The sequence below is a fragment of the Hemiscyllium ocellatum genome, chromosome 1 (assembly GCF_020745735.1).
Source record: "Hemiscyllium ocellatum isolate sHemOce1 chromosome 1, sHemOce1.pat.X.cur, whole genome shotgun sequence".
Taxonomy (NCBI): domain Eukaryota; kingdom Metazoa; phylum Chordata; class Chondrichthyes; order Orectolobiformes; family Hemiscylliidae; genus Hemiscyllium; species Hemiscyllium ocellatum.
The window spans coordinates 127,577,638-127,601,049 of record NC_083401.1 but is presented as its reverse complement, the minus strand read 5'-3'; the positions used below and the strand labels follow the sequence as shown (position 1 = coordinate 127,601,049).

General features: G+C 40.0%; 1 protein-coding gene across 9 annotated transcripts in view; it reads right to left on the bottom strand.

The window, feature by feature from the left end:
- Positions 1-23,412, bottom strand: part of LOC132816053 (collagen alpha-1(XXV) chain) — a 653,999-nt gene that overhangs the window by 167,590 nt on the left and 462,997 nt on the right. For 5 of the 9 annotated variants that reach the window (XM_060825472.1, XM_060825503.1, XM_060825487.1 and 2 more), the window contains exons 1-6: positions 21,589-21,720; positions 21,431-21,457; positions 21,257-21,283; positions 2,577-2,654; positions 2,194-2,310; positions 1,163-1,198 (exon numbers count right to left, since the gene is read on the bottom strand). In XM_060825472.1, the coding sequence (XP_060681455.1) occupies positions 1,163-1,198; positions 2,194-2,310; positions 2,577-2,654 (231 nt within the window). In that variant the 5' untranslated portion in view covers positions 21,257-21,283; positions 21,431-21,457; positions 21,589-21,720. Of the gene's footprint in view, positions 1-1,162; positions 1,199-2,193; positions 2,311-2,576; positions 2,655-4,239; positions 4,300-21,256; positions 21,284-21,430; positions 21,458-21,588; positions 21,722-23,412 lie in introns of those variants that run through there. The other 4 variants (XM_060825519.1, XM_060825527.1, XM_060825479.1 and 1 more) reach the window with 3 other exon arrangements.

Genomic DNA, 23,412 nt, shown 5'->3' with positions numbered 1-23,412 from the left:
GAGTTTTTGAGAGTTACTAAATGCAATATACACTTTCGAATACATAAACTAAGTTTTATTCAAGATATAAGAATATAATCAAAGTAATCAAGACTGACAATTCAAAAACCCATTTTGTCTCTTTTTCATTACATTTAGCAAATTCCAAATTTTAATAATGATTTGATATTTGAAAAGCACAACTCCATGTCCCTGCTTTGATCTTAATTTAAATTCTTTCCACTAAAACTGGAGGTATTGAAAAAAAACATGTGACTTCCCAACATGCACGAATCAATAAAATGCCAAATATTGCTGTGTAGGTTTACTAATTAACTGGTCTTAATAACTGCACAATCATTTACATTTCAGCCAATAAAAACATTTCTCTTCATGAATTTAACAAACTAATAAAATAAACACACTTAAACTGTCATTAAAATGGCATGTATTTTACGAACATATAAATGCCATTAATCCCTACTTTAGTCATTAAGAGGAAGCAACAAAATATGATACGATTGAAATTTATTACTGGCAAATTGAGTGTATTGACCGGTTGACAGACAATTGGATTTTGGTAGCCAGCTCTTCAAGTAACTGGAAAATAGTCACTTATTAAGTTCTTAATCTGCATCTTTGTTTCAAATTCAAACACTGAGTGTCACTTGGTGCTTAATGATGTTGAGAGGAGTGAGAGAAGAATGTTATTTAGTCCTAAAAGCAAATGATAATATATCCAAGTAAAAATGACATTATCTACTAATACAAACATGAGATGTGATAGAGTGGTAAAGATTCTAGGAGTGAAAAATGTTCATGGATCAAAATTGTGATTAAATATCAGGAAAACATGTTCTCAACATGAGAAAACTTGCAATAATTCTACAAGATTAGCAAAGGTAAGTTGAGTCAGGTAGAAAATCTGGGACTTGAAGATCTTCCACAAAATGAGAATTATTCATCCCTTCATGCATGCACCACCAGCATAACAAGTAGAGTTTATTTTTTGTACAATCTAGCCCATGTATTTAATCTCCAGTTTGTGTCAGGAGAGTAATCCTTAATCCAAAACATAAATATACAAAGTATCACTGAATGCATTATCATAAATAGAGATAATTTCCATTACACCTTGGTATAACACACATCAGTATAACACAAGATACAGTATTTCACTCACCATTAATCCAGTTTCACCTCTTGGTCCAATTTCCCCCTAAAATCAAAACATGAGCTGGTTTAGAAAATTTCATTAGTATTTATATTTAAAAGTATTTTTCTTTAAAAATTAGTCAATGACTTTAATATGATTAATTTTAGGATAAGACACATGTTCTGTATTTCCTTCATTGAATCCCACTGAGCCATGGAAGAGTGTTGGAAGTTCTGAAAGTACCCACGGAGTTGCAGCAAAGGTATGTTGGCCTTCATAGCAAGAGGATTAGAGTCCAGGGGCAAGAGTATTTTGCTACAATTGTACAAGGTGTTGGTGAGACCACACCTAGAGTATTGTCGGTGGTTTTGGTCTCCTTATCTGAGGAAGGATGTTCCAGCTACTGAAGAATTGCAACAAAGGTTTACCAGACTGATTCCTGGCAATGGCAGGACTGATATATGAGGACAGACTGGATAGGTTAGGACTACATTCACTGGAGGTTAGAAGAATTGGAGGATTGTGAGTCATAGAAACTTATAAAATACTAACAGGGTAAATGCAGGAAGGATGTTCCTGATGACCAGGAAGTCCAGACTCCTCAAAGATCACGGTTTCAGGATATGAGTTAGGCCATTTAGGACTGAAATGAGAGAAAAAAAATCTTCATCCAAAGAATGGTGAACCTGTGGAATTCTCTGCCACAGAAAGCAGCTTTCTGGAAGATGTTAGATATAGTTCTTATGATTAAAGGCAAAGGTTACAGAGGGAAATTGGAACAGGGCACTGTGATAGATGATCAGCCATGGTCATACTGACTGATGGAAGAGGCCCGATAGGCCAAATGGCCTACTCCTATTTTCTATGTTTGCTGTTCCCAAGTTTCTTCAGAGAGACTGCCCGAATTTCTCTTTCTTCATTTTATAAATATCGAATTGCTAACTCCCATTAGCTGCACTGAGCCATGTCAGAGTGCTCCACGGTGTGTTGCCTTTAACTCAATAAGAGAAAGCTATAACAGAAAGAATGGAATGGAAACTAATCTGAGGAATTCTTACAGGTGCGCCTGGCATTCCCCGAGGACCATCCTTTCCTGTGTCACCTGGAGGACCACGTGGGCCTGGAGGACCAGGAGGCCCCGGTGGACCAGCTGGCCCAGCTTGACCTTGATCACCCTGCAAATTGTGAAAAAGTTCAAATAAAAACGATGTGCAGTGTTGGTTATTGTTATTTGCTATGACAAAGTCTCTGATCAATGATGATCAATGATAAATAATTACAATTAATTAAAATTCCGCTGAGAGATGACGATGAGAAAATGATGCCAGCAGCAAAAGGCAATTACTTCTAATTATAATGCAAGTAAAGAAAACCAAGGAAAAGTAAGAATAATATTTACAGTAAAGAATGCAAAGAAGAATTCTACAAGTACTAGCACTACCTTCATGAGACGTCGCTTAATAAACTGCTGATCAGCCGATAGGAACCCATGATTGACTCTTGGGTAAGGAAACGCCATCTGATCAGGCAGGGAAAGTCAAAGTTAGGAGGTCAGAGGTCAGAAAGGTGAAGGAGTGGCAAGGGAAGGTTTCAAAAGAAGGAGGAGAAACAGTTAAGAGCAGCAAGTTAACATTTCTGTCACCGATATACAGTTCAGGCATTTGTCAATGAAATCCATGCCAAATCATTACCAATATATGGACACAATATGAATCCAGGGAACCAGAAACTGGTGGCAGAAATAATCTAAAACTCAATCCATCTGCTGTCATCAAACTGACTAAATGTTCAGTTGTTAGTTTTGAATCCATTCAACTTTATTCTCTATCTCCCGCTATCTATTAATCCAGTTCAGCTATTTCCAAGTATTAACACTGAAAATCCAGGAATTAGTGGCAATATATGATTAGCTAAATTTTCCCTTTGCCATTAATAATAGTGTAACAAGATCATTTGAGACCTTTGTCATCCCTATGCCTTTTGAGAGTCACTCCAGCATGGGTTAAGGTTTTCATGCTCAAGGTTACAAGTCACAACCGATGAGTTTTTGGTGGTGTTGTCAGAAGAGCTGGAACCAAGGTTGATTAAAGGTAGAGAGTCCTTTTAGAAAAGGAGTGAAGTTTCATTCCAACATGAGGCTAGTACCTGATGTATTCTTTAACTTGTCAACTTAAGGTTGGGGATATTATCAGTAACTGAAGAGGAAGGCACAAAACTATGAGGTATGGTGGAATAGACAGGTCTCTACGATCATGTTGGCATTAATTTATTACATTTAATATCAGTCAGAAAGTCTGATGTATAAACCCATTCAGTAAACTACTCCGTAAAACTGAAAAAATCCCAACTTATTAATCACCAAAAGAATTGTGGTTCTTAAGTGCAATGATGTCAAAAATAGTCACTGTTTATCTCCTTATGACATTAGTCTATAGTGTAAGGAAGTTCCAATCTAATCTCTCTTGTACATAGATCGTTTTGCTGGTGGGGTTATCATCTTTGAGGTTTCAATGCAAAATTGCATAGCTCATTGTGTCTATTTACTGGCAGATCAGCATGGATTCCACAATCAAACTATTAGGATTTATAGTGATGTATTCAGTCAGACATTAGTCCAGCATACTAAGTCTGTACTTGATCAAACAAAATGACAACTACATATCTTACAACATTTGAATTGAATCCCTGGATCCTACTATCAAACATGTATTGGTCTAAACAGCCAGCCAATTGAATGATAACATTTGTTTTGGTTTCATCTTGACAGAAAGCTTTGTTCAGAACCAGATCATATATAGTTACAAGAATCATCTTATCAAGACCATAAATGCTTCAAGAATTGGGAACAGAATAGTTCGATATTCTTTCTTAATCTGCAGAAATTAAAGTTTATTTGAATTCATAATTCCTTATTAGATTCCTCAAACTGAAAACAACCTTACCTCATATATGTCAACATATGACAGGGATAACTGCCCTTTAGTTGAAAAGAATGAAAAAAAAGCCTCATTTGTAATAACTAACTTTAGGCCAATAAGTCTTATATAATTTTAACCAGTATGCTGGTTGAGGTCTGACTGAGCACGTACACATTATCCACAAACCTTGACAGTGAGGATCTGATTACTGTGCAGAGCCGCCACTGTGGGGGACCCCGGCAAACCCTGGGAATACAACACAGTGTAGGAACAAACAAAAAAACAAAACAAAACAGCACAGCACAACATTGCAACACATAATAAGGCATGCCAACATGTCTGAATACAACATCAACTACACCACTCACTGGAGATGAACAAAGATTCTGAAGTAACTTCCCTGAAATGGTCAAGAATCTTTTTGTTGAAGTTATCTTTTTAGTAGTTCCTCCCCAGTTTTTAATTCACTCATGTCATTTTCTTTGCAGATCTCTTTAATGGATTGTAATTGTGCAAAATGGTATTAACAATCCTGACTGGTAGGGAACATGAATAAATTTGGATCCCAATCCTGATTGCCATCCACAGTCCAACACCAGAAAAGAATAAGTGGATACTAGGCGAAACCAGAATTAGGGTGAATTTTGGCACTCTGCACAAGCAAATAGATGGCCACCACATTCAATGGGTGATTTGACTCTGCTTTGCTTAGTTTGGAATGGAGAGTAAAATCAAATGGGGTATAGAGTAAATTCCAATGGGTTACAGAAGGGACGGTTGATATGATCTTGCTCGGCAGATTCGGGATTTCTTCTTTAGCTTAAGTTTCTCCTGGCCAGAGTGGAAGTCATTGAATTGGATCTTGTTCGAGTCAATGCTTTCAGATAAGGAGTGAAAAAAAGTAAGAACTAATAAAGGAGAACAAAGCAATTTGATTGGTGGCTTCACCAATGGTGTTTTCTAAGGAAAGATCAAAAAAACTAAAAAAAACCAAATAAACTAGAAAATAATCTTCACTGCTGCGAGAATAACATTTCACAATCATTTCTCCAATAATATGCAATGTTTCAAAGATGAGACTTCAGAACTTTGTTCTTCACCAAGGTAACATTAGAGAACTACTTTCCAAATAAGGTCATAAAAAGATTAACATTAACGTTTGAATTCATGGCGGGGGGTGGGGGGGGGGGGGGGGGGGGTGTTTTGTTTCAAAATCTCAGCCTTGTCTCTGTGTAAAGTCTCTTCTCAAATTCATTCACAAACAAATTTTCAGTGAATCCGGTAAAAGTTACAATTCAAAAGCAGCATTTCTGATGAATATCCCATAGATAGATCAAGCTTAATTTTAGTCACATTCAGCCCATTTTTATGTGAACATTGTTTGAAGTCACTGATTCTGGACCTGCATTCCAGAGATGATGCAGAAGTCAGTTAAAAGTCTATATTTCCTTTCGATTCATGCCAATCGTTTTCCTTTGGAGACAAGATTGTTCATCAGATGTGGGAAAAAAACCTTCAGTATCGATCAGTTTGGCTGGTTTGTTGGTATAAGACACCATGGCGCATAATATGCTTTAATTTAACATTAATTATTTGCAATATTGCGCAAAACATGAAGAACAGCATTGCCTTTTCTCCTATTCCAAGTCATGGCCATCTATTATCATGACTGCTGAAACTGGTACAGATTGTGACTGTGGAATATATGGGAAAAAAGTGAATCCCTCAAAACAAAGTGCCAAATTTGAAAAGTGAGGAATGGAATGCATGTTCCATAAAAAAAAATCACAGATTTTTCTACTAACAATTAATAAATTATAATCTGCTTTAAACATTTGTAAACACTGAAAATTTAATTGCAAAAGGTGGATCATTGTCGCAGATTAGCCCTGTTTATCTAAAATTTGGATCCTGACTTAATGTTTGCACTCATTAACAGTTCAGCACTAATGCGATTATCTATACTTTGTCAATAATTTATTTCAAGACAAATCAGAAGATATCAAATTTTGACCATTCAAAATGAAGGAATGAATGTAAGATGTTGTTAGAGCAATTTCTTCTCATTTTGATTTTTTGTCTCCATCTCCTGTGCCAGGTTTATTCTTGATTGAGGGAACCAGGTTATTTTTGCTCAAACTTTTAGCCTCCTTTAAAATCCCTGCATTTAATCGAGGAGTGGATGTAGAGTAGTTTGGTTCTTTCTGATTTTTGTTGTTGCTGTCTGGGGATGGCTTCTTTTTTGTCCCGTCGAACCTGTTCCTCCATTCAATAAGACCATGGCAAGATGACCAGCATTCCTCACATCTATTTTCCCTGTAACCTTTGACTTCTCTACTGATCAAGGATCCATCTATCACAGTCTGAAATTAACCTATGTACTGGCAAAGATGGTCATGATCAACAAAAATCAAGGGGTTCACTTCAAAATCTCTACTCAGGATTATCAATAATAGGTATTGAGAAGATTGCATGGAAAAGAAAGTTCAAAGGCTGAGTAATAAAAATGCTAATTTACTAGTTATAGCTTAACACAAATCATGAAAGGGAATTTTCTACCAAAAAAAATCACTTTTTAAGATTTCCTTTGGAGTGTCTTGGAAGTAGATAATTTTTTTGGGTGTGAAATAAGAGTAAATACCTATGGGGACTATTACTTCTTAACACTGTTGACCAGACTGCAATGACTTCAAACTGGAGTAAACATTAAAGAAAAACCCTTTTTGTATAAGTTACAACTTTTCCAGCAAGATGGCGGCAGAGTAGAATGCTCCACCCGAAGCTCCTCTGCTCTGCCTGTTCTTTTTTTTTCCTTCTCTCATTTTAGCAATCCTGGAGCAGCGTCCAGGGAGTAGTACGAGGGGAACCGCATCCCGGTGCAGTGTGAGGGGAAACACTTCCCAGTGCATTGCGAGGGAAAGCACGTACCAGAGTTGCGAGAGAAAATAAGCCCTGGAGATCCATGAGAGGAATAGCGAGTCCCAGAGCAGCACAACTTACCTTGGAGCAGCTGAGTGCTGGTGTGGTGCAGACTGGAAGCTTGGAATGGAACGGCACATTTGTTGGACTGGGGCCTAGTACGGGCAGTCAGACCACGTGCTGAGCTGCTACTATTCGAAATTCTTTACTGGGCTGTAATGTCAATCCTTTAACTATGTTATAACTATCTTATTTCTAACTCATTTTTTAAGACACTGTAACTCGTGATATTACTTTTCCTTTTATTCTCATTTTGTATCCAAGATTTGTAGCAAGGTACTTGTACCCAAGGTGGTGCCATTAGAAGGCAGCCATTGTAAAAACTTTCTGCTGTACGCCTGTTCTTCTGTATTGGAGCACACTTGACAATAAAGGATATTCTATTTGAATTGATTCATTAATTAGAAACTGCATTTAAGGAATTATTTTTGAAGAATGAACCTTGAATCGACTTGTAAATGATACTCTGCCTCAATGTTCCAAATTGGTGTTGTAAAAATATTCAGGAAATTGCTTGTGAAACGTAGTCCCATGTTGCCAGTGGTACAAACCAGTTGTAATGGAAGTGCAGCCAAATTTTAAAACTTTCTATGTTAAATTTTAAAACTTCAGGTGCTCCAGGTACTACCTTTTCATTTTCACTGCCTGAAGAAAGCACACTGTCCTGTCCACACATTTAAATGATTAGACATGATAAGGTCTGGTGATCAGATCTTGGTGCATTTATTTGCAGGCAGAGAAGCAAGCCTTACTTTTCTTCATTTAAAAGCCATGTGTGCAAGCACATCCGACAGATTGAAAGTGCACTGCTTGGTCCATCAACCTGGCTTTACAAACCCCAAATTTGCACAATATTTTGTGAGTTGCTTACTCTCCATTTTCATTTTCCATGAATTTGTAATATATGGGTTTCATCTTCAATGTAACTGAATGATTTAATAGCTGGCACTTTCTTTTGGAAGAGAACACCTTGAATGAGCCAGGCAGAATAGATGCAGTAGCTGTCTGACCTGCAGGCTGGCCACACTGCATAGGGAATTACAGAACAAACGCCAAAGTAACTTTGCTCAGGAACTGATTTACATTCAGCGAGGTGAAATAAGCCAAAGCCATTTACAGAATCGACCAGAGACAAAACAAAACCTATCATATGAAAATGCTGCTGAGGGTTACTCTGCCCCTCCTAATATAGTTCAGTGTATCTTGTTAGCTTTGACAATGGAAGATTAAATTGTTTTGTGAGCATAGATTTCATTGCATTCCAATAGCCAGCTGTCACATGACTGAATCTTCACCTATAATGAATTAACATGAAAAGCTTGTGAGGTAACATGAAAAGAGTGGTAAAGTGGCCTGCAGGAATGAATAGAAATAGCTTTCTCTCTCAATTGTTTTTTTCCAGCCATGTTACAAGTTGTAAAACATTGCAGAGATGGAGAATTTAAAAATAAGAGGATCTTCAATCCCATTGCACTCACTCTGGCAAGGAAGGATTACAGCTTAAAAGAGACCATGTCTCGAACAAAAAAGTTGGCAACCAAAACAGAAATTGCTGGAAAAGCTCAGCAGGTCTGACAGCCTCTGTGGAGACAAATCAGAGTTAACATTTCAGGTCGAGCAACCCTACCTCAGAACTCTGAGCCAGACCTGCTGAGATTTTCCAGCAATTTCTGTTTTTCTTTCTGACTTACAGCATCCGCAGCTCTTTCAGTTTCCAAAAACAGTTGGAACTGGCCACAAATTCACTGGAATTCCTGGACCACCGCAGGAACATATTTTTCCTTTGCTGTTATGGAAATTCCATTTCCTTCCATCCTATAACTCATTCTCTGTTTGCTTGCTTCTATATTGCATGCTATGGGATTCAGGGTTGGTTTATATATTTTAATAAGGTTGATGCTTTTAACTGATGAGTTACAGGCCATGCAGAAATACGATGTTGCAGAGACATGACTCAAGAAAAGGCAGGACTAAAGGTCAAATATTCCTGGACAAAAGATTTTCAGAAAGGTTATGAAATGATGAAAAAGGGGAGGAGTGGTGATATTGATTGAGAATATTGCAGTACCGGAGAAAGAAGATGTCCCAGTCCGGTCAAGGACTGAATTAATTTAGCGAGAGCTAAGAATAAGAAAAATAATTGCCTTGCTGATTATAGCCTGTAGACCACCAATGAGTGAGATGGACGTAAAAGAATAAATTTGAAAGGAAATAACAGAGAGGTTGGAAACCTCTGGAGTTAGTTATAAAGGAGGACCTTAATTATCTAAATATAAAGTGGGGTAACACAACACAAAAGCCAGAGGATGGAAAGAATACTCAGTATGTTCAGGGAACTTTCCTGCAGCAGTATGTATTGAGTCTAAGAGAAAGGAAGCATCATTTGACCTGATTTGTAGGTATGAGATTGGCTGAGGAGATCAAGTGTCGAATAAAAGCAAAATACAGTGGATGCTGGAAATCTGAAACAAGTACAGCGAACGCTGGTGAAACTTAATAGTTCTGGCAGCATTTGTGGAGTGAAAGACAGAGTTCACATTTCAGGTCCAGTATGACTCCTTCAGAACTGGATCAAGTGTTAGTGGGAGAACTATTAAGGGATGGTAATCACTTTATCAGAAGGCTGAGGGAAATTATGGAAAATTATAATGAACAATTCAAGTTAAGAATAATTAATTCAGGAAAAATTCACCATCTGTAAGGTAAGAATGTGTATGTGTTGAATAAACTGGAGTCAAAGATTAGCAGAAAGAACAGTCACAGAATAATGGATTATCAATGAGGTGTGGGTGAAGCACGGTCAATTACATTCCCTTAACAGGAGAAAATAGGGCAGACAAATCCAGAACTTGCTGGATTACAAAAGAGATAGAAATTATGAAAAAAAATAAGAAAAAACACATCTGTGCTAATGGTAGATGTCAAGTAGAAAGTACAATTGAGAACCAGGCTGAATAGCGAAAGACATTAGCAGCTGGCATAAAGGAGAATCCCAAAGTCTTCTGCAAGCACATAAAGCAATATCGTTAATAATCTTTCCTTGTTTTTCTGATTTGTTTTTCACTTCACGTTTGAACCTTCGCTATTCAGCCTGGAACAAGAAGTGGAGTTGATTAAACCTCAAGATGATACTTACACATGGAAGCATAGGGTATGGCTGAACGGTTAAATGAATGCTTTGCACCTATCTTTACCAACGAGGAGGATTCTACACAGACCACACTGAATGAGGAGGAACTCAGTTGCTATATGGGTTCAAAATTTATAAGGAAGAACTACTGGACAAACTGTATTTCAGGTTGACACAACACTGGGACTGGGTGAAGTCCATCCAATGACATTGAGCAACATAAGAATGGAAATTGGAATGGCACTGGCAAAAAACCTTCAATCTTTCTTTGACTCAGTTGTGGTGCCTGGAAACTGGAAAATTGCAAACATTATGTCCTTGTCCAAAAAAGCATGTAAGGCTACAGATAAGCCAAATCATTACACATCATTTCACCTTTGGTTGTTGGGAAATGTCTATAAACAACAATGCTGAATAAGTTAGTAGTCACACGGACAAATGCAGATTAATTTCTTAGGGGATAATCATGTTAAACCAATATGTTTTTCTTTGAGGAGATAACTCAGGAGGATTGATCAAGGCAATGTGGTGTACATGAACTTGAAAACTTCTAAATTAGTGGATAATAAGGAAGCTTACAAGTATGTTAAACTGTAAGGAGGGTAGTATAGAAGTTGTGAAATGAAGGAATAGGTAAAGTTCAAGGTAGAGAAGAGTGAGGCAATGAACTTTGGTTGGAGGAACATGGAGAGACAATATAAAAGAAAAGGATGCAACATTAAAGTGGTTGCAAGATCAGAGGGACATGTGTGTGTATAATTCATTAAAAGTGGTGTGATGGGTTGGGAAAGCAGTCGGCATTCTATGTTTATTAATAAGAACATACATTTCAAGGACAAGGAGGTTATATTGACATGGATTTGGCTTCAGTTGGAGTATTCCAACTACCTGTAGTCTGGGCACTAACTTTAGGAAGGATGTGAAGGCAAGATGCAAAAGGGATTTATGAGAATGGGGATTCAGGGATAAGGAATTTCAATTATGAAGATAGGTTGGAGAAGTTGGGATTATCTTCTTCAGAGAAGAGAAAGCTAAGAGGAGACCTGATTGAAGTTTTCAAAATCATGGGAGGTCCAGATGGGATAAATTGAGAGAAAATGTTTTCACTAATGAAAGTATTGCGAAGAAGAGGGCACAGATTTAAAGTAATTAAGAAACAAAGCAAAAGTGATTTGAAGAAACCATTTTCACACAAATAGTAGATAGGGTTTGGAATGCCCTGATTCAGTATGTAGTGGATCAGTTGAGGCATTCAACAGGAAATTTGAGGTCACTTGAAAGGACATTGTGCAGAGTTACTGGGAAAAGGTTAGGAGAATAACACTAAATGACCTGCTCATATGAAGAGCCAGTGCAGATACAATGGCTTGAATTGCCTCCTTCTGTGATGTAACAGTTCTGTGATTCTGTAAATGAGCTCTTTACTTGTTCAGTCAAGAAATCTGACTGCCTTGTTTCCTCATGGCACTATACATGCCGAAGTATATTAAATTGAGAAGCAAACCTTTTAAACAAAAATTATATCATACCAACCTCAGGAGTGAAAAGTGAGGAATTTATTCACCCTTCTGGATTTAGTTGTAAACAGTGAAAACGTCTAGAGTCCATTGGCACTCTCCAGACATGTGCTAAAATTTGTGATTGTTTTACATATGCTTTCTATATGGGTATTCCCAAAGGAACATAATAATTTAGTCTATCATAGTATTGGACAGTTCTACAGTTTTGCACTTACCATGAAACATCCAATATTTGATGGCTGTCTAGAATGTGTTAAATTTGTTTCTTCTACACTTAGTCAGAAGTTTAACACCAATGGCATTGTATTTGTGCATTTCTTCACAACATTTTGGTCTGGAATGTGCTTTATTTGATTTCTATATTTCACATTCAAACAAACTGAGAAGGTAGGGTCCAATTCAAACTTGAAACGAATGAAGTTGCCTACAATTTAATGACGCATAATGTGTATGGTTTAAATGAAAATAAGATCACAAAAGAGGTAATTTAAAATTATTCAATGTTTACAGCCCATTGACTCTTTCCAGACAATATCTGGATATTGTCATAATTAGGAAATCTTGGTGGATGCAGTAGCGTGAGGATCAATTTTCATACATTTGAAAATACAACATAAATACATGAAAGCCTTAAACATTTTTTCACTGGGTTAATCAGAGGCAAGTTGCTGGTTAGTTTAGGTCCCTTTGTTCATAATATTTTCCAATTAGCACTCATACAGCAAATGGTTATTTCCCTTTGCTCATCTGATAACAGTTATTAAAACAAACTCATTAATCTAAACTGAATTCTTGAATCTACCGCCATGAGTCAGCAAAAGATTCATTAGACATTAGCAATTAAAATTCCCCACCCTCCCCCAGTTCCTTTCTTCCCACTGTCCTGTCTGGTCAGATTTACTTCCACAGGTGCGGTCAGCCTCCAATATCTCAGCTATGTCAACATTTTTCACTTTGGCTGAAAATACTAGCCTGGAATTTCATGTGGGAAACCTAGCCATTTTTGGGCAGTTTGTATGAAAAAAATAAGACAGGGGCCCTTTGCCCCTGACTTGTAAAAATAGCTGCTGTAATTTATCTTCCAGGACACTGATCTGTCTGCTGTCAGAATGCTTCACTGCATACAAACATTTCCATTTCAATGGAATTTTGGATCTAGGCAATAGTGTAAAACAGGAGACAGTGGAGAGTTATTCCCACCAGAGGCTACAGTGCAGCCATGAGTGATGAGGCACTCTGGATACTCATGCATATGAACGGATGAATATGAAGTTCTTAAATCCCATTGGAATATAGAACAAATATAACAATACATCTTGATTTACTTTTGAAAAGAGACCTCTTAGAGATGACTTTTGAGAACTCGTGGAGACTTGTGATGGGTCAGATTTGTAAGTCCCAGCCTCATTTCTAGCAGGTCCAAGCTTTGCTGATGGGAAAGGCACCTTTGCGTAGTTGTGAAAACAAATGTTTGCTTGTGCAAGGGATTGTGTGCTTGAGGGCATTTAAATGTATTTATTGAGCTTTCATGAATGAGCTGCAAATGTGTTGCTGGTCAAAGCACAGCAGGCCAGGCAGCATCTCAGGAATAGAGAATTCGACGTTTCGAGCATAAGCCCTTCGTCAGGAATATCCTTATTCCTGATGAAGGGCTTATGCTCGAAACGTCGAATTCTCTATTCCTGAGATGCTGCCTGGCCTGCTTGCTTTGACCAGCAACACATTTGCAGCTGTGATCTCCAGCATCTGCAGACCTCATTTTTTACTTTCATGAATGACAACATTTTCATGCAGTTCTGTCTGTAACAGATATTTAGAATATGGTTCCTTAGGTCTGTCTACGGTTGATACTGGGTAGCTTGGCATAGAGGTTGAAAGGGAGAAGGATGGTGGGAGGGAGGCATAAGTTTGTATGAGTTCGCATGTGGTTGGAAAAGGGGTTATATAGAGATTATGGGGAAGCAGGCTCATGCATTGGCACTGTTAGCACAGGATTGCAAAGGGCTATAGAGATTGGTGAGGGCATGAACTGATCTGAGATGGCATTAAGTTGGTAAGGTGGCAATGAGGGGTCATAAAGATGGATGTTAATATGGACTGGGGTGTTGGAGTGAATGAGTGCTAGAGGGTCTAATATTTAACATACCACTGAGATTAAATTCCAGAGAATTGAGATAGCTTTAAGTTAGTGGTCCTCAGAAACTGGCAGCTCCTACTGCCTCCTCTCAGCAGCCTCTGGAGGAGATTGACTTCATTAAACACTCATGACCTCACCCATCCTGGAATGGAAATCACAGCATTTGGGAGAATGTGCAAACTCCACACAGACAGTCGCCCGAGGCTGGAATTGAACTTGGATCCCTAGCGCTGGGAGGCAGTAGTGCTAATCACTGGGTCATGAGATTGACGTCCTAGGGAAGCCTTCATGCTGCACTTTCGGAGGGCATCACATGAGGTTTCATTATGAATGTATGTAAGAGCTCACATGTATGAAATACCTTCAGCATAATTGCGTTACCTTTCTTGCGTGCCCCACAGACTACCAGCTCATATATCAGACATCACTGTGCTGTACTTGTGCGGCCTTGGTTCAAGTAAAACCAAGTATGAAGTTCTAACAGCACCCCAGACACGGTAAAAGGCAGGAAGGGTATTCATGTGGTGAGTCAGTCTAGAATGAAGGGCTACAGCCTAAGGATATGGGGTGAGCAACTCAGAACTGAGGTGAGGAGAAATGTCTTCACCCAGAGCCATTGGAATTCACTACCACAGAAAACAGTGCAATTGTATGATTTCAAGAAGAGTTGGATACAGTACTTGGAAGGGGGTGGGGTGGGGGGAGGTGGTAAAGGAATGAAAGGACATGGGGGAAAAGTGGGAACAATCTACTGAGTTACACAGCCAGCCATGATCATAAAGAATGGTAGAGTAGGCTCAAGAGGGCCGAATGGCTAATCCCACTCCTAATTTCTATGCTTCAATGTAAATCTGAAGGCAGTTTAAAGGTGAGAGCAATTAAATATCATGCTCAAGAGCACAACCTCCAATGGCTGCCACTGACCTTGCAGCAGCTAAGGATCCACTAAGGAGGAGAATGATGACAGCCTGCATTTACAGGCCTCACTGTTCCTTCCAATCGCTTTCAGAAAGACAATGCAGGTGCACAGTAAGGATTTCCTGAGCCATCATCACTGAGCTATTCTGTCAGCTGGAACAGGTTCTTGCACTCAGACGGACTGGGTGGCTGTCAAGGGGACGGCTGCCCAGGGTTTGATTCAGGGACCAACTGAGGACCTGGGTGCATCTCCTAATGCTCCGTTCACAAAAACATCCGGGCTGCCACTGATGCCATTTTCTCCAGACGTTCATAGCCTTCCCCTGTGACAAGGAGGCTCCAGCAGCTTGGACGGTGGGAATCCCCTCCAACGTGAGCTTCGCCTTGGTGCAGCACACTATTGGCTGTACCCACAATGCCCAGTCAGCAAACTTTGTGCAAAGAACACATAGACCTTGCTCTTTTTCGTAGTCCTTCACCTTTTCTGTTGTTGAATGAATTTCTGTTATCGATCTGATTATACATTCAGGTGATTCTGCTTTCAAGAGTCTGTGCATTACATGTTCTACTAAGCATCAGGGAAAAAGCAGCAGTCAGTGAGACAATGCAGTAAAATCACATGTTTCTAAGGTTAAGTGGCTCTTAAGGCTGCCATCAGGATATCGTATCCGAATATTGTTCAGTGAGATGTCTCATGTCGGTCAGCAGATTGAGAGGAATCCTGAAAGATCTCTTTTTGATCCTTACATCAGTTCACTGATGGTTCAGAGTGCATTTAGATGGAAACAATGCCCTGAGTGCGTCAGCATCCTGCAGGGCAGTATTAAACCTGCAAGAGGCTGCTCTTTGTACAGCTTGCCTCACACATTAATGTGCAATGAGGGAGCATGTATATGTGTGATGTCCATTGTACATCTTCCAATCTTGAATGGCAATGTACTCCCTTGGAAAGCTCATACATAGAATGAACCTCTCCTTGTAGAGATGTGTGAAGCCAGCACTGATTCTGTATCTCACTCCAAGGTGGCTCTGTCATATGAGGAGTGTGGGCCAGGTGCTCACACAACTCCTATATATTATGTTCAGCCTCCACCTCAAAGTGGAGGTCATCAACGTCACAGGTCAGGAATCCGTGATGTCTGAGGCTGTGGTCAAGGAGTCAGTTATTGGTGAGAGATAAGCAAGGATTAGACACTACACCCTTGGCATGTCTTCTCCTTCACAAGTGCGACTTAACCCAGACTGGGAGCGAACATTCCACTGGAGCAGACATCTTAAGAGTACAAGTGAGGACATATTTATCTAGGTTCCCATAGTATGGCTTTATCTTTCCCCCGCTATGTCCAAGTGTAAGCTGATGCTAGCAGGGGGAGGGATGTCTGCTCTGTGGTTGGTCCTATTATCATGGAGGACTTGGGCAGTCATCCCATTGACTGGTGGGGGGGTTTACCAACCACAGACACATACCAGAGCCAGCGGGACACTAATAACATTGATGACCTCCTCCATCCTTTGATCCAGTTTACCGAGTGTCTCTGATAAACCTCCCTGTTGTTCTTGTTGCGGTCTGTGCATTTTGACCAAGTCAGTAATGCCCATGAAGAGGGGCTTATCTTCTGCCTGCGGCTGAGCAGATCCCTGGACTCTATTAACCCTCTAAATACCAGAGATTTGGGATGTGTTTTCCTTGATTGGCTGTGGACACGTCAGTGACATGCTCATTAGGTTACACTCCAAATCTAACTGAGAAAGTAGCTGAACTGGGGTCAGGCTGCAAGAGAAAGCCTTGTGGTGCAAACCCTCCACGTTGAGTGGTTTTCTCCTCAGTGGTGGAGAGGAGAGTCTCAAGCACTGGCCCCTTTGCAAAGTTTCACTGGGTGCTGATGGTGGGAAAGAGGCAATTGTACATTGAAGAGAGACAAAGACTGGTGCAAATTGAGAATAGGACAGCAGCACAGCACAATAAAGCTTGTTTCATTGTTTTGCCATTGCAGACTCCTATGCCCATTAGAGTGCTACTGCTTCTTTCCTTTCAAACTGAGCATTTTCTCCTCATATGGAGTGAGGAGCCTGATGCCCACACTAATAACCCCTGACTGGGCATTGCCCTCTCAGCCTGATGGTCAGCCAGCTTTACCTGCAATGAGACAAGGAGAGGGATTGGGTGTGGTGGAAGTGGTTGGAAGAGCAGTCAATGTGATGTAAGAGCAGCCATGTATGAGGGTGGGGGTTTAGGCTCCCCCAGTGAGTGAGTGGGAAATGCAGAGGGCAGGAAGGGTTAGTAGTTTGAGAGGATGAAGTAGGTTGGAGCTGTTGTCCGGACATGATGCATTGTACTGGTCAAATGTATAATAGTGAGCCTTGGTGAATGATTTGTACATTGACAGAGTTAGAGTAAGCGTCCACCTGGTGAATGTGAGGTGGCAGAGAGAAGATGATGCTACAAACCCTTATGAAACATAGGAGATCCTTGAGTTCCTTAATGCACTGATGCAATTCCCTTAAACCTGGGCCACAGCACTAACCCGGGCCGCTATGTGTATCCAGACTGGCTGAGCCTGGAGGTATGGGCCCCTTTGGTAGTCTGCAGGGGCAGACTCATTTTCCACCACTCTATTCAATAGTATCATGTCCACAAAGTCAGGAGCTAACTTGTGTCTTTTTAGTCTATTTCTCCATCACAATGCGAGAGGGGCAAAGTCCTGTCTAGCAGTGTCTGAAGTGGTGTGTATTTGGGCCTTAAAGACGGTGTGAGCAGTGTAAATGCTAGAAGGCCCTGATAGTGACAAGCAATTCTAAACCCCCCATCACATGATTCCTCGAGTGAGGCACCAAAGACCCCAGATGCAAAGGTGAGGAGTGGAAGATTGTGAGAGAAGATTGCTCTGAACTATGCTGGACTGAGCACAATGAATTTCACTTGCCAGAGCACCTGAACGAAAATGGAAATGTTCAGCCACAGGGTTTCTTGAGCTGCAATTGCAGTTCACCAGCTTATTGTCAGTCTTCTTTAAATTGCTCCTACAAGGTTTTAATGACTGCTTTTGAAATTTGGCCTGAGTTTCAGGAACATTCTCTTTATTGCTTCCTGTGCACAACTCACAGTCTCTCTTCCACATGCTCCTTTTTCAATAAAACTATTCTAATATAAATTAGAAACTTTATGTTCAATTGTGTGCTAACGCAAGTACCCCCATCACACGTGACTGTGTATAGAACCATTAGACCATAGCACATACTATTTTTGAATAAGGTCCAGCATTTGAGTTTAAAAGTGTAGTTATTTCAAACTTTGGGGAACCACAAGACATAACAGTAGGATCTTAATTTTCAAAGGAATTATATTCATGGTGCGACTGGTCATGCTGCCAAACAGCAGCGAACTTTATGAGGAGAGGACAAAAATCAAATCTTCACTCTCTGTGCCAAACGTTACACACCATTTCAAATTATTCAGCTTTTGAACTGCAGCAGAAGGCGATTTAAAATGCTAGGTTGGAGGGGGTCAGCTTGCACATAATCTATGACCAACAGAAGTGAAGGAAACTGACATTGGCCTCAATTACATCAGCTCTGATCATTAACATGATTTGTAGGAGTAATTCCTATTTCTGGCACAATGCCGTGACTGCCCCTCAACTGGTTTGCGACCAGAAGTCACCTGAAGCACAAATAGGGTGGAAAACCCTGCTCATAGGGCCACCATGCGTTTTCTCTCTGTTTTGTATCACTGAAATGGGCACAGACAGGATGTATTGCACTCGAAAATTGGTCACTTTATCACTCTGCTGCCTGAGGAACTGGAAGCTGTTGACGGCTTTGTACTTTCCAGAGAGCTGTAGCAGAGCAGCAGGCAGCTTTCCTCAAGGAAATGTCTTGACTGCAATTAGCAAAGGCTTATTAAGGGGAAAATAGTCCCCTTATTACTATGTTATATATTATTCAAACCATTGTATAATCCTTTTATCATTACATAACGCAGTGTCTCAAAAACCTTCAGTACTATCCACTTGTTTGAGTATGGCAAAGTGAATTCTGCTAATGTCTCTGCCAGTCTTTCTTGGCCGGGAGGTGGATCAACTCATATGTATCTTTTCAGTAGGCGCTTATGCTTATATGGGTGCACCCTGGAAGCCTTTTTGGGGAAGGAGAGAATGGGAAATATAACATTGAACTGCTGTTTGTGGATGTAGGCAGGGGAATTAAGGGGCTGTAAGCTGTCCAGAAAGTGCAGTTAGAAGTCATTCCTTCCACATTTCTATGGGGGATGATCAGAGAAGGGCTCAGTTGTAGTAATCTCAGTTTGGAGTCAAAATGTCATGGACTCAAGTCTGCCTCTTCAAAGATTTGAATGCATAATCTCAGTTGATGTACGACAATGAACGAGTTGTGTTGTCATTTGGATCAGATTTTAACTTAAAGTCCAATTTGCCTGCTGAGGACAGTATAAGAGAACTCTCAGACTATTCGAGAAACAGAGAAGTTAATGCTTCCCTGGATAAGTTATCAAAGTTCAAAATTACTTCAATTGATCATTCACACTCTCATTGTTGTTTATAAATCTGCCAATTGCCTATATTAGAACGATGACTATATTACAAAATATTTTGTGGATTGTTACCATGGTTCATCCCACTTTAAAAAATGGAAGTCTATCATTTATTTGTAAATATGTTAATTCTAAATACTCAATGCATTCTTCACATTTTCTTTTTAATAATGCTCATTATATTACATGGAACTATGTCCATAGATTGAAATTAGGGTTCAAATACTCCTGGGTAAAGCACTTTGATAACATGGGAAGATGAATACTGTCAACTTGTTGATCCTGCATTGTGAGCGCAAATTCAACATTTCAATGGCTGCAGGTTGACAATTGTCAACTTGACAGATCGAAAATCTGTCAGTCTGAAATTGGTGTCTTCATCTGCACAATTCTTTCCTGGGCATATCTTCTCAATGATAACAGCATTGAATTTGATTAGCATTGTTTAAACTATAGCCAGTTGGTAATTGAAAACTGCTTATTAAGTGAACATATATACAGTGACTTTGACTTTAGCACACGGACAGTCTCATGTTATTCTCAGTTCTTGACACTTTGACAAATTGAGATACAATAATACATTTGTTTAATTTCATGTTTCTGGGCATGTAGTATCGCTTCAAGTGCTCATTTCAGGGAGGGGAAGATGGAGATGGGGCAATATGATATTTATTATCAAAATTAAGCATGGTAATGTTTGTTTTAATTAGAAACACCTTTTGGAGGAACACATGAGATCTGGTAAACTACAAGAGGACATGAATCAAAAACATGCTGTTACAATCCACATGGTGTGACTGTAAAAGGCCAAAGATCAATTATCTTTTTCTAAAATAATACTACAAAGTGCTGGAGGATACATAAAAGCTGAACATTTGGCTATGGCGGTTAACAGATCTAATAACACACAGAAGTTCTTAATTTAAATGAGCTGACATCTCAAAAGAACAGAAAACCTTCTTCTAACACTTGCATAATCAGACACACATGGAAATTAATAGACATCATTTGTCTAACTCCCTTGCACGCTTTGTGCATCTGTGTGCAGTCATCCACAGAAATTATTTTTCCAGCATTTGTGTAGTGTGAATTTTAACCCACCTAGTGGTCATGGGCTGGGGGTGGGGGTGGGAAGGGATGACATCCTTGAAATGGAGTGTTCAGCTTTACTGCCCCACTCTCACTGGTTATCATTTTACTAGCAGCAGAATCTTTGCGCTTGATGGAAATTGGGGTTACAGTATACCAATAGGGTCCTGAATAAACTTCACGCCAAACAGTGTGGGCTATCTTGACAGTTTTTGTTAAGAGTGTGAAGGCACCTGGAAATCTTCCCTGAGTGAGGGCAGAAGCAGCAATCAGCGAGTTGTTGATTTCCACCCATTACATATATAGTATCTAACGCACTGCATACAACTGATGCTGGGAGATCAAATACCAGGAATTCAAACTTAGACTGGTAAGCACATCCATTTCAAACTGTGGGAGAGAGGAGTTAAACTCAGTTTGAACATTGACATTTTAAGAGTACTGTACTTACCAAGACATTATCACCTCTACTGTATTCTATTTAATTTTTATTCTGTGTCTAGCAGAACAGTCAGCAATACATCACAGGCTGCTTGTGAACACGGAATACAATAAAGAGAAACATTCATTTTTAATTATTAGTGCATGTCCCTGATTGAGAAGGAGAAATGAGCTTGTGCTGTGGTCGCACAGTCTCTCATCCCAGAAAGGACAAACACATGCGATGCCAGGGGCACAATGGGACCTTCATCCCTGCTCTGATTCACTGATGTTAACTACTCTGAAAGCTGCTTCACTATACCAGCAATATTCTTCAGTAGATGAAAATCACTTGAAGTTGAGAAATGTATTTAAAAAAGATGATTGTCTTGTTAGTAACCATACTCAAACTTTCATGCAACACAGCTCCAAATAACATCATGCGTTTGTTGGAAACTTACCCGTGGCCCCTGATCTCCTTGATCACCCTGAAGGAGACAAATACAGCTCATTGATTTTAGTGCAGAAACAATGAGAAATTAAACATTTCTTCTATACAAGTAAATACATTTGTTTTTCACATATAAAGGAAAACACACGTAGTCTTGTTTGTAAAAATAGTTGTTTTCACAAACCTTGTCACCTTTTGGACCAGGAGGACCCTGCAATGAAACAAGTTAAAAGTTATTAAATTGTTTTTTCCTCCAATTATACCTCTGAAATTCAAACCAAGTTCATTCCGTTTTGAAGATATGAATCCTGCATTTGCGTACTGAATTGAAACAAGTTTTACCTCTTTCCCTACAGACCTCTCATGCTAGGCTCCATTTCTCAACCAAGAGGGAGCTGACAATTGATCCACTAATAACACTTTGCAACAATACCTTCCTATGAATCATCTTAGCTTGCCTGACCACACCTTCCTAGGAATCATCTTAGCCTGCCTGACAATGTGTCTCCTTTCTAAAGCAAAGCAGCCAGCTTCACCTTGTTGAACTGGCTGAAAGTGAGAATTAACTGGTTGCACAACAGGCAGCACCAACCCACACCTGCTCTGTGGTATCCGTAAACAGTGACGTGCTGCACCCTGGACATTGCAAGTAGAATTTAATCCAAACAATGCGACTCTTGTCTGCCAGTTGTAAAGCCAGCAAGGAGACTTTCCCCTCTTTGGGAAACACTCCCCATACAAAATCCCAAATAGGCACTTACCTTGGAAGGGGTGGGCTTTCCTGGGACCCAGGGCCCCTGACATCATTGCCAGTCAGAGGCAACAGAAGCATGGGCTGGCATTCAGCACTGCCCTCCTTCCCTTCCCAAAGCAGAGACTCTTGATCAGGTATTACTTGCCTGATAAGGAAGGATCCCCAACATGGGGAAATTGCACACTGGCACCAGGTAGGATGGTGCTTTTGGTCTTACACATGGCAATAGCTCAATGTCCACTGCTGGCTGAATACCAAAGGTTCAGGATGAGGATCTTAATTGCCCATTGAAGGGCTTTAACCTGCGGCAGAGCAGGAAAGCTGTTCACTCCCCAGCTAAATTCACCCTGCATACTCTCACTCTAGCAAATTCCCTCCTGTCTTCAAACCTATCTTGGGGAGGTGACATTAAATTTTGCTTTAGGAGTCGGCCACACATTGTTGGTCTGAAGATGTATGAAGGGTAGGGCTAGCAGTTGCTTTCTCTGAAGCACATTAACAGAAACTTAAGTTTTCAAAACAAATCCAGTATGAATTTAATGGGCCATCACAGCCCAATGTTACAATGATAAGGTTAAAACACCATAAATTAATGATTTGCAAAGACATAACATGGTGACTAACCTCCTTCATGATGGGTATGCACTCACTTTATAAGACAGGAGAAGAATTGAGCTGTTTACAAAACTGTAAAGAACATTCTTTGCATATGGTTCATCATTCCACAGTCAACAACGAGCAGTGGGAATCTCTCCCAATGGTTGTTGACCTGGCCCTGCATGTATGATTGTTTATTGCATGAATGCATTAATTTTGAGTTTGTCCATAGCAAACTTAATGCACAAATAGGAATAATGGATTGCCTTGACATTAAGGGTGATTGCAGAGATCCTCCTGTTGAGAAAACTGAGAGTATTTGTGGAAGCTGTTTACTCTGGAGATGATGGTTGGAGATGGGGTGAGGGGACAGCTCCAGTTCCTTCCACCTCCCAAAACAATTTGAGGTGGAATAGTAGTTCCTGCAATTCCTGAGCGCGCTCTCAGGCTTGTCCACCCAATGCATCTGCTCAGCTATCATTACGCATGTCTGTACACTGGACGCACACTGGGGCCAAGGGCACTCAGCATGGTAGAGAAAGAAGCTCGAAGTGTGAAAATGATCACCCAGAATCCTCTAAAGTTTGAGTTGGGCCGGACAAATGCTCTGACTAGCATGCTGAATCGCAAGCCAATAACTGAGGGACTTATAGACAGCCTAAAGAAAACCTGATCAGTGTATTTTAATAATTGCACCATTTACTTTCTCTTTGCCACCACTTCTGCAAGCCTCTGGGCCTCAGATCCTTCAGGTTGGTGCCTACAAATCTGCAGAGACCTGCTCTGTTTCTTCACCTTGCTGGTTTGCATCCCTC